We start from the raw sequence: 13,789 nt of genomic DNA on the forward strand, positions 1-13,789 counted from the left end.
CAGAAAACGCGACTAGGGGAGAAGCAGGATCCCGCCCGGAGAGAAGGGTCGAAAACTGGTTGTGCTGGCTCAGTCTTCGGACCCCAGTCTCCTCCTCTGGCCTCGGCTGGGACCGGCTGAGTCCGGACAGCCAAAGCGCAGGGTTCGCGCGGCTGTCAAAACCTCAGCCCGGGAGCGCCCCGCCCAGCCCAGGCCCCCAGGCGAGCGGCACGCCCTCGAGCCGCCATTGGCCTGTCCGGCAGCCCCCGGGAGCCGCGGCCAGAGCGACTGTGGGCAGCGGCGGGCCGCCCCGCCCCCGGGGTGTCGCCCCGTAGGACGCGGCGGCCGTGGCGGTGGTGGTGGCGGCGGCGGCTGCGGGGGCTGCGGCGCCAGAGGAGGCGCGCCGTGCTGTGCGCCCCGCGAGCCGCTGCGCCGGTGGCGAGGTGAGAATGGGCGCGCCGTGCGCGCCGAGGACCCGGCGGCGTCCGAATCCGTGAGCTCTGGGGTGGTTCGGGGCGCGCCGAGGGGCGAGGCGAGTTTGGGGGCCCTGAGGCCTCGCTCTCGCGGGAATGATGCTGGAGATGATGCCGAGGCTCCGCGGCGTGAGACTTGCGGCTGCCGGCGCTGCGGAGTGTGAGCCGGTGAATGGGGTGTGTGGCATGGCTAGTCTCGGAGCGCGCATCGACGGGGCGCGAGTGTGCGTGGGAGCCGGCGTGCGTGGGCGACCCTGGCTGTGCGGGCTCCGGTGCCCCGGGTCTCTGAGATGTACGTCTCTCAGATGCGCTTTGTGGGCTCGCGCAGTGGGCGTGCGCGTTCATCTTCAGCCTGGTGTCTGGCTAGTGGCGGGGCTCGCGGGTGTTCTGCGTCTGCACCCCGCGGCCGTGTGTGTGTGTGCAGTGCCCGGGCTCTGCTCAGCCCGCCCCGGAGCACCTGGAGGAGCGCAGCTAGGGACTCATCCAAGCCCACTCCGGCTCTCCTGGAACCCTGCTCCAGGGATCAGGCTGCTGCCCTCTCCCTGTTCCTTTAGGGAACTCCGGACAGGAACTCCCATCCCGTCCCAGTGTACTGCCCTCTCCCTGTCCCTTTGGGGAACTCCTATCCTATCCCAGGTCTTAGTTTCGCCTTTCGTCCTAAGAGGGCTGACCCTGGGTGGAAGCAGATTAGGGCACGAGGGCTTCGGAACCTGTGGGGTCAGGGCGGCGGCAGCGAGATGGGGACGACCACAGTCCATGGGGTCAGGTGGCTCAAGGATGGGGTCGGTGTGGTGACGCTAACCTATTTTATTTTATTTTTTGATTTTTCGAGACAGGGTTTTCTGTGTAGCCTTGACTGCCCTGGACTCGCTTTGTAAACCAAGCCGGCCTCGAACTCACAAGAGGTCCGCATGACTCTGCCTCCCCAAGTGCTGGGATTACAGGAGTGTGCCACCACGCCCTGCGATGCTAACCTTTTTTAGAGAGATCAGAACTAAGTAGAGCGTGACTGCCCAAACTGTAGTCTCAGGACTGGGAGCTCCGTTTCCCGCATTCTAAAGCTCGGCGCTTTCTCCCTCCGCAGGAGCTTGGCTCGACCCCCAGCCGTGCGCCCCGCCCCGGCGCCATGCATTGCGAGGTGGCGGAGGTACTTTCGGACAAGAGGCCAAAGGAGGCCCCTGGAGCTCCTGGCCCCGGCCGCGGGCTCGCCGGCCTGGGAGCGCACATGGCCTTCAGGATTGCCGTGAGTGGCAGCGGCTGCGGAGACGGGAACCCTCGAGACCTGCTGCCTCGGCTGCCGGTGCCACCACAACGCGCCCACGACCTCCTCCGGCCCCGGAGCCCTCGAGACTATGGCTTGTCTAAGGCCGTCAGCGGCAAGGGTGAGTCCGATGGGCCGCACCGATGTGCTGACCCGCCAGCATGCAGAGTTCAGTTAGGGCTGCGGGTGCCGGCGAGGCGCCGCTGCCACTGGCTCTGTAGGGATTCTCCGGAGAACTTCGTGGAACTTCCTAAAGAATTCCTCAGTATCTATGTGGTTGGTTGGGACTGGCCTGTCAGTTTGAACTGATGCCTGGAAGCATCCAATTTAAACCAAATAGGCATGTTTGGGAGGAAATGTGCGTATAGAAAGCTTATATTACATAACTTTGCTTCTGTATGTTTCTGATAAAAGTCGTGTGAAACGTCAGATTTTTATTGTACATTCGTTTCAGCTTCTGTGTCTAGTAACTGTTTCTAAGCAGCTGAAGGCATACTTTGAACTATCCCAATCTCCCAAAGTAAGAAAGAAAGAAAAGCAAGCAAGCAAAACAGAGGACTTTGGCAGGATCTCCCCCAGTTTCCCCATCGGTCCTGACTCCTGACTTAAGTTCTTCTGAGTCTATAATCCAGCCTGGGCCAAATGTTGTCTTAGACATGACTTTTCTGTGCTTGGTGAAGGCAAGGCAAGCTGGGAACCCGCTATGGGCAAATTCAGAGACAGGTGCTGCTATTCTCCTGAAAGTATCCACCCGATCATAGTTAATTATTACTGACGTGTTATTTATAGGTTTTATGGTAACAGATGATTAACCAGACGTTAGAGAGATGGTTAAGGGGTCTAGCGTTCTGCTCTTTTATTCCCCATTAGCCGAACCAGCAGCTTTGGGGTTTGATCATATCAGCCCTGGTACCCTTTAGATTCTTTTCCCAGTTGGTTTACAAGGAAGTCAAAGCCAGTGTTTCGTAGTTGTAGATTCCTCTTCCCATCAGCTCAGCACCTTGGGCCAGCTTGCTTCCGGTTTCTGGCCTGGTTGGAAGAAATAAATGTATATAGATTTCTCTTTGGCTTTGTAGGATAGCTGTTATTCTTGTCTTCAGTCTCGTCTCTGAGGAGAGATGATTTTAAAAAAGAGAGTGGAATACGGGAAGATGCTCGTTGAATAATTTTGCTGGGATGTATATTCAAGTATGGAGGGGGGTTGAGTGTTGCATAGCGAGCCATCAGCAATGCTTGCTGCAGAGAGCGCCCTGGCTTGTCAGGTTCCGCAAACGGTCCTTTCTTACACTCACGCCCAACATCTGCAGATCAGGTCCTGCACAGCCCTATGGAAGGGATGGCTGTCCCCCACACAACCTTTGTTTTCATGGCTAACTGGAATTAACTCGGTGCTTTGCGTATGTCTTGCCTTCATCCTGCTCAAACCTCGATTATGTTTTCCTCACCCGTCGTCCCCTCCTCTAAAAGATCTGCGTCTGGAAAAGACAGCAAAAGGGCGAACACAGACTCTTGCCTCGTACTTTGAACTGGCCCTTTCTGGTTACAGCAGCACCCCAGCAGCTTCTGCATTGTGAGCCTTCACAGCTCCGGGGGCCGTTGGGGTCGGGCAGACGGGCATCCATTTGAAAGGTGAGAAAACCGAGGGGCTGGCGCTCTGGCATGATGAGGAAGGTCTGCCTTCACCTTCCTCAGAATCAGGCTGGGTATCCCGAGAGAAGAGCAACCCTCTCCTGGTCTTCTCAAGATGCCTTCTTAGGAACGTCACCCGTGAAGTGACACCTTCTCCCGAGGCCTCCTCCTACCAAAACAGTCCGGGACTGCGCAGCCCTTTGAATGTGCGCCGTCCTGCCCCATCCACTCAGGGTTATTAGAAACAGACGAGCAGAGATACCGACTGAAGCGTATTTATTGGGCTGAGCTGGAAATGATAAGCCATCCAGCCTCAATGGGTGATGGGATGACAGGGAAGTTCTTTCTCCCCTCGTGAGCTTCAGGTCTCCTCCTGGAGACTGACTTAGACAAGAGCACTTTAGGATTGAGATAGTAACACGTTGGATGTTCTCAGTCTCTGGAGGTGACAATGCCCATCAAAGGGTCAATAAAACAGTCTGGAACAGGTGCTATGTAAACGGAAAAGGTCACTTTTGTTAATACTTGCAAGGCGTCATGCGAGGGACATTAATACTGGAGGTAAAGGCGGCAGATTGAAGAGTGAGAAAGATCTGGTTTTTAAATGTTCAATGAGAAGAACACAAATTCTGGTGCGCTGGACAGGAGAGGCCAAGAAGTGCTGTGCCTTGGGTCACCCGTGGCCTCTGGTGCCCAGCGAAGGGAAAGAAGACTGCATGGTGCAGGGTCAGGATTCAAATGGTGTGCCTTCTGCCTTGGATGGACCTTAAGCACAGGAAGGGATGAGCTAATGAGTATTTCCAAGTCTGCACCTGGACGGACTAGGCATGGGGTTGACATCACGGACTAACGTCGTCATCGTTGGTGATAAGAATCACTATCTGTAGCCGAGTCCCCTTTGTACAGATTCCAAACAGCTGACAAGGCCAAATTGCCAAATCCTGCATTTTTAAAATTATTATTACACACCTGACACTCTTTTGTAAGTCCTGACAAGGGGAGAAGGAAAACAGCTGGGCTTTCCCTGTCAGACAGCTTTGTGGCCCTAGCCGATGATGTGTGCCCTGCCTAGGGCTGCAGTGTTTAGCGTGTATCCACGCACATTCCTTCATCTGCCGCTGCCTACCTCGTGGGCTTTTCTCGGGAACAGATGGAGCGCTTGTATCGGACGGGGCAGGAAACTGATCCCTCTTTGTAGATTAATGCACGGAGGTTCCAGGATTTGCTCAGAGCTACGGACGGACAGGGGATGGCAGTTCCCGAGGCCTCGCGCTCCAGATCTTTATGGCCTTAAACTTGTACCGTCTCCATGTGTGCGCTTGCATCTGAGAGCTGGCATTCATAAGTAGGGCCTTCTCAACATCCAGAGAATGTGACTGCATTTGTTTTTGGTATGTCTCCTGTCTTAAATGTTTGGAAGTCGGTGATCGTCTCTGTGCCCCGTCTAGAAGAGTTTGTAGTTTACCAGATGATTCCATCTGTCCAAACCAGATAATGATGTTACTGTTTAACTCACAGCCACTCGATGGGCCTGGACCCTTTTACTATGACCTCATACAAAACGAGCAAAGAGCGGACGGAGATTGACGATTGGCGATCATACAAATGTGAACTCCACTATTAGTTAAAAACAGTCCCCTGTGACACAGTTGTAAATGTCCAAAAGCGGTCAGTCTAGTAGAAAAAGAAAGAAAGAAAGAAAAGAAAAGAAAAAAAAGAAAAGAAAAGAAAAAGAGAAGAAAGCAAGCAATTATAGGCTGTGTGCCTGGGTGTCAGGCTGCTGGTGTGGAGCAAGGCATGATGGTTTCAGTGTGCTATCTGGGTGAGTTGTTTTTTTTTTTTCATCAAAGCAGGAAGCTACTGCCATGTTCCGAGGAGGTCAGGAGAGGCCAGCACATCTGTAATAGAAAGGTATAAGTTATTTTTAAAGCATTTTCCCCTCTGGCTCTGGTGGGCAATTTGCTTGCATTTCATCCATTTTAAAGTCCTGGTCCTGGGATCCGGAAATAATCAGATCCAAATTTTTTCAGTGCTTGAGGTTTCAAATCAGGGGGGAGAGAAACCTGCTGGCCAAATGTCAGGCTCGCCGAGACAAAGAAAAGCAAGTATGTGTGTGGGTACACAAACGAGATAGGGACATGTGTGTCTACAGCCGTAAGAGTGACGCATCCGACAAATCCTTTATAGACACGCAGTGGAAATGTAAGTCCCAGAGATTCCCTTCAAATTTTGTGCAGCTAGAATTTTTCTCCCTTTTGTGCCTTTTAAACTCTCTAAAAGTTGTTTAAGCCTTGGCTGGCAGAGTGGAAAGGAAGGGAGGTGTCACTTATGATTGTGCCCTAGTTGGGGCCTTGTTGGTTTCTCTGCCGGTTACCTGCGGTGTACTTAGCTGGCTCAAGGTCTCAGGACCCTCTTGGCTGTGTAATCTGATAGGGTGTGTTGCTCTGTCACTGTGAATTTTCCTATGCCACACTCCCCCCCCCCCAACACTTCTCGTCTTAGTTACTCGTCTCCCTCGTTTCGTCCGCGTGAGGAGAAAAGTGAAGTAGCGTGCTCGTTTCTAACGTGCGTTAAAATCCCAACATGGACCTAAGTGCATATTCGCTATTATGTTCTTTGCTCTGAAGGTTGCATAATTATCATTTTCTTCGGTTTTATTCCATGGAGTTTGGCCAGCATCCTAGAGCAGAGGAGAAACTTAAGCTTGGAGTAGGGGTTTTGGTCCTTTTTTGGATATGATTAGAAAGAAAAAACAACAAACAAATAAACTTTACTTGGAACTGGACCATCACTAACTGTGCGTGGCTTTTACTTAAAGAGGAGAATTTTCTCAGAAAATTTAAAGCTGATACAGGGTGTCACACACACACACACACACACACACACACACACACACACACACACACGAGTTAAATGTGTACCTATGGTTTCCTAATTTTTTTTTCCCCAGACTAGATTTTAGTTGCAGTTAATTTGGGCCTAAGGAGCCAGTCTGTGTCTTTAGGTAGGGGCTACTTTCTTCTTGTGTGTAAAAGCACAAAATGTTCAGTGTAAGAGGGAGAAGAAATCAAGCAAACTGCAGCGGGCTTTGAAAAGTTTGATCCAATAATCTAAAAAGCACAAACTGTAATACTAGGTCGGAAGGAAACAAAAACAAACTCCCCCCCCCCAGACCTGTGAGGTATCTGCACTATCCCCCAGTGCTCTTGACTCTGGCCGTTGGAAACCGATTTCTTGTTTATCAAAAGCTGCTGCCCAAATTAATAGTTTACAATGAAAGAGGAAAAAAAAAAGTCTTCGGCGTTGGAAGCAAAGTCCGGCCCTGACAGCTGAGTTACTGAGTAAGGAAAGCAGACGGGAGGGGGCTGTTTTGTGGCTGCTTTGGTCTCCCAAAGCCTTATTTATAAGAAACCGAAAGAAAACAGAGGCTGCTTTTCTGGCTGGGGGTGGAGAGAACACAGCCCGAACCCAGGGCTCTTATAGTTTCCAGTCACTGGATGCATCTGTTTGCTCCTTTCCTGTCTTCCTCTTTAAACTCGAAAGCATTGTTCCTTCAGAAGGTTCCGGCAGAGCGAGAGGATTGTGTTAGCGTTATGTGCTGTGTTCTTGAAGTCAGCGTTTTGAGTCAGATGCAGGATAGGCTTCAGCCTGTGGACTGAGGGACACATTTCCTGTAGGGCCTGAATTTGTTTGGCAGTTATGTTTGCACTGCCTGGAGCACACACAGGCACCGTAGTACAGCTTTGATGCTGCTTTGAGCCGCTGCCTCCCTCTCTGTAGAACGGGGAGCAGTTTGATTGGATGGGCTGTGTATCCCTTCTCTGCTAGGGATCTCCAGGATACCACACTACCTAAGCTAAGGGAGTTGGGAGGACATCAAGCGCTGAAAGAAGTCTATGTTTATCTTTAGGCCAGGCTAAAACTTCGACTGCTCCTTCCAACTCTTGACTGTTGAAGGTGAATACAGAAGGAAAAAAGGGAAAGGGAGGCCCATTAGCTTTTATTGAGCACCTACTGTGTGCCAGGCCAGACATGGCACAGCTGTGAGTACATTTAATTGTCTCTGCGCCCGGCATCCCTATGGGGGGGGGTGGGAAGCAAAGAGGCGTTCTCTAAACACTGTAGATGAGCTAGGAAAATGCCTTGTTGAAGGTTGGGCAGGCAGCAAGTAATGAGCCTGACCCCTGAACCCTATTGTCTGAAAGCGAGGCCAGTATCTCCCCCTAAAGCTCATACTCTTGTGGGACGGCTTTCATAAGGCTTGTGTCTATGGTTGGCTGAGCCATGTCCCCCTTTACTGGCCAGCAGGCCAAAGTGGTGTTTCAGGGGAGACTGCTTGGTTGTGCATTGCTCCCTGCCCCCCACTGCAACACTGGGAGGAGATGGGTTTCCGGTGTGATTTGTGTCTTTAGGGAGTTGGGGTCCTGTGAGGGCTCTCAGGCTGGCCATGGAGGCTCCCTTCTCTGAAGCAGGGGACAGGACCCCGCCCTCCCACCCCGCCCAGGGTTATTGCAGGTTACAGTCCCTGGCTGAGGCTGTCTTGTGGTGTGGAAGAATTCCTTGAACAGGCCAGTGGCTCGGGGATCCAGGAAGAGGTGGTTTTGTTTTCAGCACTTAGGGAAGATAAAAGGTAGGCTTGTAGGTGTGGGCACACTAGGGACCTAAGTGACCTTGAGAATTTGTTTTAGAAATGGATCCTCTGTGTCAAGTGATGAGCTGGCCGGATGAAGGCCAGGGGTCTCCTTCCAGGCTGAGTCTGGCCTGGCACCATGTGTCCAGGAGACAGCTGTACTCTGAAGGAGTCACCACTTAGATCTGGGGACCGAACTGCAGGAGCCTTCCTGGTCCCCGTGTCAACGTGTGAAACAGCATCAGGGATGTGTCTTTTCAGCCACCAACATTGCGCTTTTAGACGCGGTTGCTTTTGTTTTGAAATAACAGGCTTGCTGGAAAATAGCGCTTTAGAAAGAAACCAAGAAGGTCCATGGGCCTGACTTGAAAAAGACAGAGCCCGTTTGCTGTTTTAAGCTCTCTGGAGGGCCGGGGACTGGGTTTACTTTGGAACGCGGCTGGACCATATGAATTACTTCTCTGAGCGCTGGGCATTTAATACCTAGTAGAAGTTTGTATAAGAGCTGATGATGTATTTTGCCGACTTTCCAACCCTGTAAATAAATTACACGTGCCGGCAGAGGCTGCCAGGATCCACTGTGTCAATTGAAGCTTAATTTTTATCCCAAACCACTTAATACTTTGTCCTAGTGAGCACAGGAAACCAGACGGTCGGCAGCCAGTCCCCAGATGAAGAGGAGCTGCACAGGGCCAGGCCTCCGTGTAGTGGAGACTTTGCCGTAGTGTTTGGTGATTAGTGTCGTCCGTTCTCTCTTCGAGGCAAACAATGATAATATGATTTTAAGTGTATTATAAAATGAAACGGGATGGCTTCCACTCCCGAAGCCTGGCTCACCTCTCTCCTCTAGAGGAAAGGGCTGAAATTGTGTCTTTTTATCTTAATACTACTGCTGGGCATTTTTATCCATTTGAGGGCAAAGCCCAGGTAATATCATTGGCATTTCCAGTGCGAAACAAAATAGGGCTTCTAATTTGGACACACTATTAAATATTTCATGCTTCAACCAAACTCAATTCTTTTTTTCCTGTAATAAGTTTAAATATTAATTCTCTGGAATGTCAGATGCCTAAAGCGAGGCATTTAGTGATCCGCAGTTTCAAGTGTCCCGAGGAAGGTTTATGAAACAGGATATTTCACTGGGAGAGATGAGTAGCGTGTTTCAGAGATATCTGAGTTCAAGGCAGCGTCTTCTGATTTACTTTTTAAAGGGAAAAGGTCATAAAATAAGTTGCTTTATGTGCTGAAGGATTAAGTGGCTTAGGCTGAAATAACAGCAGGCACTTTACTGGTTTCCCCCGTTATATTTTAACAATGCTTTTTGGGGGGAGGGGGTGGGTCATTTTCCCGCCTGCTTGTCTCCTCCTCTCTGGCCGCCCCCCCTCAGCCAGATGGCTTTAATTCCAACCAAATCCCACGCGGAGGCCAAATGATTGATCAAACAGTCATTTGTACTTACGTAGCGCTTTGTGAGAATATGTCTGTGCCGTAGCTTCTCGTGGGGCAGGCTCTTCGTGGGGCCTTCAGAGGGGCACTTGGAGCGGTGGGGGTCCAGGGATGGATGGAAAGCCGACATCCTGGACCGTGAATCCTCGGAACTTCTTGTTTAAAGCCTTTCTAATACCGCCAGGCCCAGGCACCAGGGCTGCCCAGGTTGCCTAGCCACAAGAGCGTGCTTGCAGTTGGACAGCTAGTGCCTGCTGATGGAGGGGCTGCCTAATGACGTCTAAGTGTCTCCTAACCTTATTCTTTTTTTTTTTTTAAAGTTGCTTAGTGTTTTCCAGCAGAGCAACATAGGCACGTGTCTGGGAGGACACAGGTTGTCCTACAGACTCGGATGTACTTTAACGATCTTGACCTGCCAGCCAGGGGGGAAGAAAATAGGACCCTTGCTGGCTGGCTAGGCTACCATCTCTTGCTAGTTCTGCGTCAGTACAGACTTTCTTGTGTACCCCTAAGTGGAATTTGCCTGCTTTTCTTTCCTTATAAACCACAAAATTACTCTTTAATAGAAGTATTTAATTTTATTTCATAAGCATTGGTGTCTTGCCTGCATGTATGTCTGTGGGTGTCAGATCCTTTAGAACTGGAGTTACAGATGGCTGGGATCTGCCACGTTGGTGCTGGGAATTGATCCCAGGTCCTCTGGAAGAGCAGCCAGTGCTCTTAACCACTGAGCCATCTCTTTAACCCCCTCCTCCCCCCCAACAAACTTCTTTGTATTCATTGTTGTATGCCCTTAAATCACTTTGGGGAGTAAGGGAGAAAACAGATACTCACTGTTGTGGCCTTGTGTCCAGCACTAGCCATCTGACCAGGAGTGCTGGCAAGTGTTTGGGATTGGTTGAGGATATGGGTGAGGAACATGGCATGGAACAGGCTGCCAGGTTCAAATTATGGCTTGGTGGTCTCAACGCCCTGATCCATAAATTGGGGACAGTAATAATTAAAATTTCAACAGGCTGTGATAAGGGATGATGGGTTAACACAAGTACAAGTGCATAAAACCAGACTGGCTCCTGATTAATGTTCATCAGTAATTACAGATGTTGTCCCTGCGGCTCTTGCTGTAAGTGGCATGGGGGCCTCTGGGAAAGGCTCTGCCTCCCCCTTCCTACCATGCTGGCCCTACTTAATCTTCCCTAGCAGCTGAAGAGCCACCTCACTCTAGGAGCATCTTCTCACCAGTCTTCTTTCTACCTAGAACTGTTCACACTCCGTTGCAGTTATTACTTAGGTGAATTTCAGGACAGGGATGGCATGTCACTGTCTCTGTGTCCCAGATGCTAAGCATAGACGTGAGTCAGCATGGGTGGCCAAGACATTGGGAAATGGTGACCCAGTTGCTGCCCTCAATGAGCCTTGGCTGTGAAGGAGTGTTTGATAAACCTGTTTTCTTTCACCAACCAAGGATGGACATACAAAGGCTTTCTGTGAGAAAGGTTTATTTTATTGATTCTTCCGCCGCCGCCGCCGCCGTGTGTGTGTGTGTGTGTGTGTGTGTGTGTGTGTGTGTGTGTGTGTGTGTGTTCGTGCACCTGCATGTAAGTGTGTTGCTTGAGGAGGCCAGAAGAGGGCAGCAGATCCCCTTAGAGCTGGAGTTAGAGGAAGCTGTGAGCTGCCAAGTGGGTGCTGGGAACTGAACTAGGGTCCTCTGGAAGAGCAGCCAGTGCTTTTAACTACTGAGCCATCTCTCCAGCCCCGCAGCAAATGTTCTCTGCATCATGGTGCCTCAGTGAGGTGCTGAGTGACCCCCTTATGCAGACATTCGTGTTCTCTCTCTTTCTAGCACCATTTTGGGGTCTTCACAGTGAGCTCTGTCTTGTCCTGTTGGGTGACCTTGGCAAGTCTTCTCATTCTTCTAGGCTGTCCTTTCCCCTCCTTGTTGGGAAGGGCTGACCTTAGGAATGACATATAATTTACAGTCGCAGGTCTGTGGAGTGGCCAGGCTACAGGCCAGGTAGAGGACTCCACTCCGTGCCAGGAACTCATTGGTCAGCTAGTTTTGCAGAATTAATGAGAGACCCTGTCTCAAAAAATAAGGTGGAGAACAATAGAGAGAGAGAAAAAAAACATAACATGGTTGTCTGGCTTCTCTGCACATGAGCATATGCACTCCCCATGTACATAAGGATGAATGTGTGCATGCACACACACATGCACACACATGTACACACAGATGCGTGTACCCATAACTCAATGGCAATTGCTACACATGTGACCCAGAAATCTCTATTCTTTATGTCTAAGATAAAGTATTTCAGATTGAGTGTTGGAACTGAGACCTGGAACTAGATGGTGTTAGATCTCAGACACAGCCGGGCGTGTGTGTGTGTGTGTGTGTGTGTGTGTGTGTGTGTGTGTGTGTGTGTGTGTGTGATGTCCACACTGGAAAGTCAGGTCCAGCGCAGGCAAGGATGAGGTAGAACTCCTGGGATGGTGTTGGCTTCCTGGCCCCTCTCTGTGTACCATTGTGGACTTTGTAACCTTGGGCAAAGGTGGCCACGGGGCTTGGGAGCCCACACTGTGCAAGTGTGTCGAACTCTGCGCCTCAGTTTTTCTCTTCTGTTAAGTGGAGGCCACTTCTGTCTGGAGGGCTGACTTGGAGTGAGAAGTCTGCAGACCTTGTGGAATGGCGACTAGCACACGACAGGTGTGTCTGTCGCAGAGCAAGGATGGGCGCGGGGCAGATGTGAGTCTAGGTCCTGGGTGATCAAGGATGGGCGCGGGGCAGATGTGAGTCTAGGTCCTGGGCTAGCTGATCGCCGCCTTCCCCTCCACACTGCAGCGCTCTACCCGCTGTCCACTCTCTGCCTTCTTGGGTGTAACTGGGGCTCTGAATGCCAGCTGTGGAGGACATGGGTCTGGTCGGCTGGTGGCTTGGTTTTATAGCGGGTGGGACTGGTCAGGAGCAGCTGGTCTTTGTTGAGGTGGGTGTGGATGGCGTCGGCTCAACTTGACGACAGGTCCTGGCCTCGGGGTCAGCCCAAGATGCACATGCAGCTGGTGTCCCATAGGAAGGGAGGGGGCTTGGCCGTGGGGTGGATCCAGAGGTGCCGGCACCCCCTGGTTTAACGGGCTGGGAATTACTGTCTGGCTCCAGCATCCTGCTGGACTCTTCGTTGCCTCTTCCTTTCAAGTTGAAGGTGCTCCGACTGCTCTGCCCCTCGCTGCCCGTGCAGCCAGCCTCCGTGGCACTGTCGGGCTGGCATTTGTCGCTCCCCGCTGGGAGAAGTATCCCCGAAGCCATTCAGGTTTCTCCATTTGCTTCTTGAGAGTTGGGTATTACTGGCCTCATTTTAGATAGGAAAACAGGCCCGGAGGGGACCAGTGGCCCAAAGCTGTGGAGCGGTGCTGCAGGCCGACCTGCCTTTCTTCTCCCTTCACCACCTCCTGGGGCTTTACTCAGCTACAATCTGTTTCATTCCTCATCTTCAAGAAACGTCTCCCTTTCAGCCAGGGTTAACCTTGACCTCCTTTATGTCCTGACTATTTGTTGGTACTTTTCTCCTAGGAAGAGGCAGTCTGGCAGAGCTCCTGGTTTTCTCTCCCAGGGTTCTTCCTGAGGGGCAGGGTCTGGGATGAAATGACTGGTGGAGTTCCTAGGATGAGCTCCTACAGGACCCTGACATCAGTTGTGCTGCAGTGAAAGCGTGCTTCTGGGGAGTCCAAAAGCCGACTTGAGTTTCTTCTTCTTCTTCTTCTTCTTCTTCTTCTTCTTCTTCTTCTTCTTTGTCTTCTTCTTCCTCCTCCTCCTCTTCCTCCTCCTCCTTCTCTTCTTCTTTTTGGTTTTTCAAGACAGGGTTTCTCTGTGTAGCCTTGGCTGTCCTGGAGTAACTTTGTAGACCAGGCTGGCCTTGAACTTACAGTGATCCACCTGCCTCTGCCTCCCGAGTGCTGGGATTAAAGGTGTGTGCCACCACTGCCCGGTAGGGCAGCATCTTGAGTTTCTAAGCTTTATTCTTTCATTGAACACGCGCTATTCAGGTATCGGGGCTAGCCCTGGACATGGTGGTGGCTTTAACAGAGCTCATAGCCTGGCAGGCAGGTGGACGATGAGTATTGCAGGATCCCAGCTCAAACGGGAGCCCAGCCCTCCTGTGCGCACTCACACCTGGGTTTCTTTCCTAAGCAGACACCCATCCTCCAGCTGATGTCAGCTGATGACCTCAGCCTTGACTTACTAAATGTGAAATGGACACATTTGCTGGGTCCTCTGACTGGCCTTGGGTGCAGGGCCAGTGGGGGCCAGTATGGGAGAGATCAGTAGGTGAGGGGCCTTGACTTCAGAGGGAGCCCTCTGAAGGCAAACGGGGG

General features: G+C 51.4%; 1 protein-coding gene across 7 annotated transcripts in view; it reads left to right on the plus strand.

Annotated features, from left to right (window-relative positions):
• Positions 1–288: 288 nt before the first annotated feature.
• GLIS1 (GLIS family zinc finger 1) overlaps positions 289–13,789 on the plus strand; it is a 196,424-nt gene continuing 182,923 nt past the window's right edge. For 2 of the 7 annotated variants that reach the window (XM_084785566.1, XM_084785568.1), the window contains exons 1-2: positions 289–422; positions 1,537–1,834. In XM_084785566.1, the coding sequence (XP_084641692.1) occupies positions 1,579–1,834 (256 nt within the window). In that variant the 5' untranslated portion in view covers positions 289–422; positions 1,537–1,578. Of the gene's footprint in view, positions 473–496; positions 745–1,536; positions 1,835–3,365; positions 5,165–5,197; positions 5,254–7,191; positions 7,386–13,789 lie in introns of those variants that run through there. The other 5 variants (XM_084785570.1, XM_084785567.1, XM_084785569.1 and 2 more) reach the window with 5 other exon arrangements.

The sequence above is a fragment of the Acomys minous genome (assembly GCF_964271855.1).
Source record: "Acomys minous genome assembly, chromosome: 6".
Taxonomy (NCBI): domain Eukaryota; kingdom Metazoa; phylum Chordata; class Mammalia; order Rodentia; family Muridae; genus Acomys; species Acomys minous.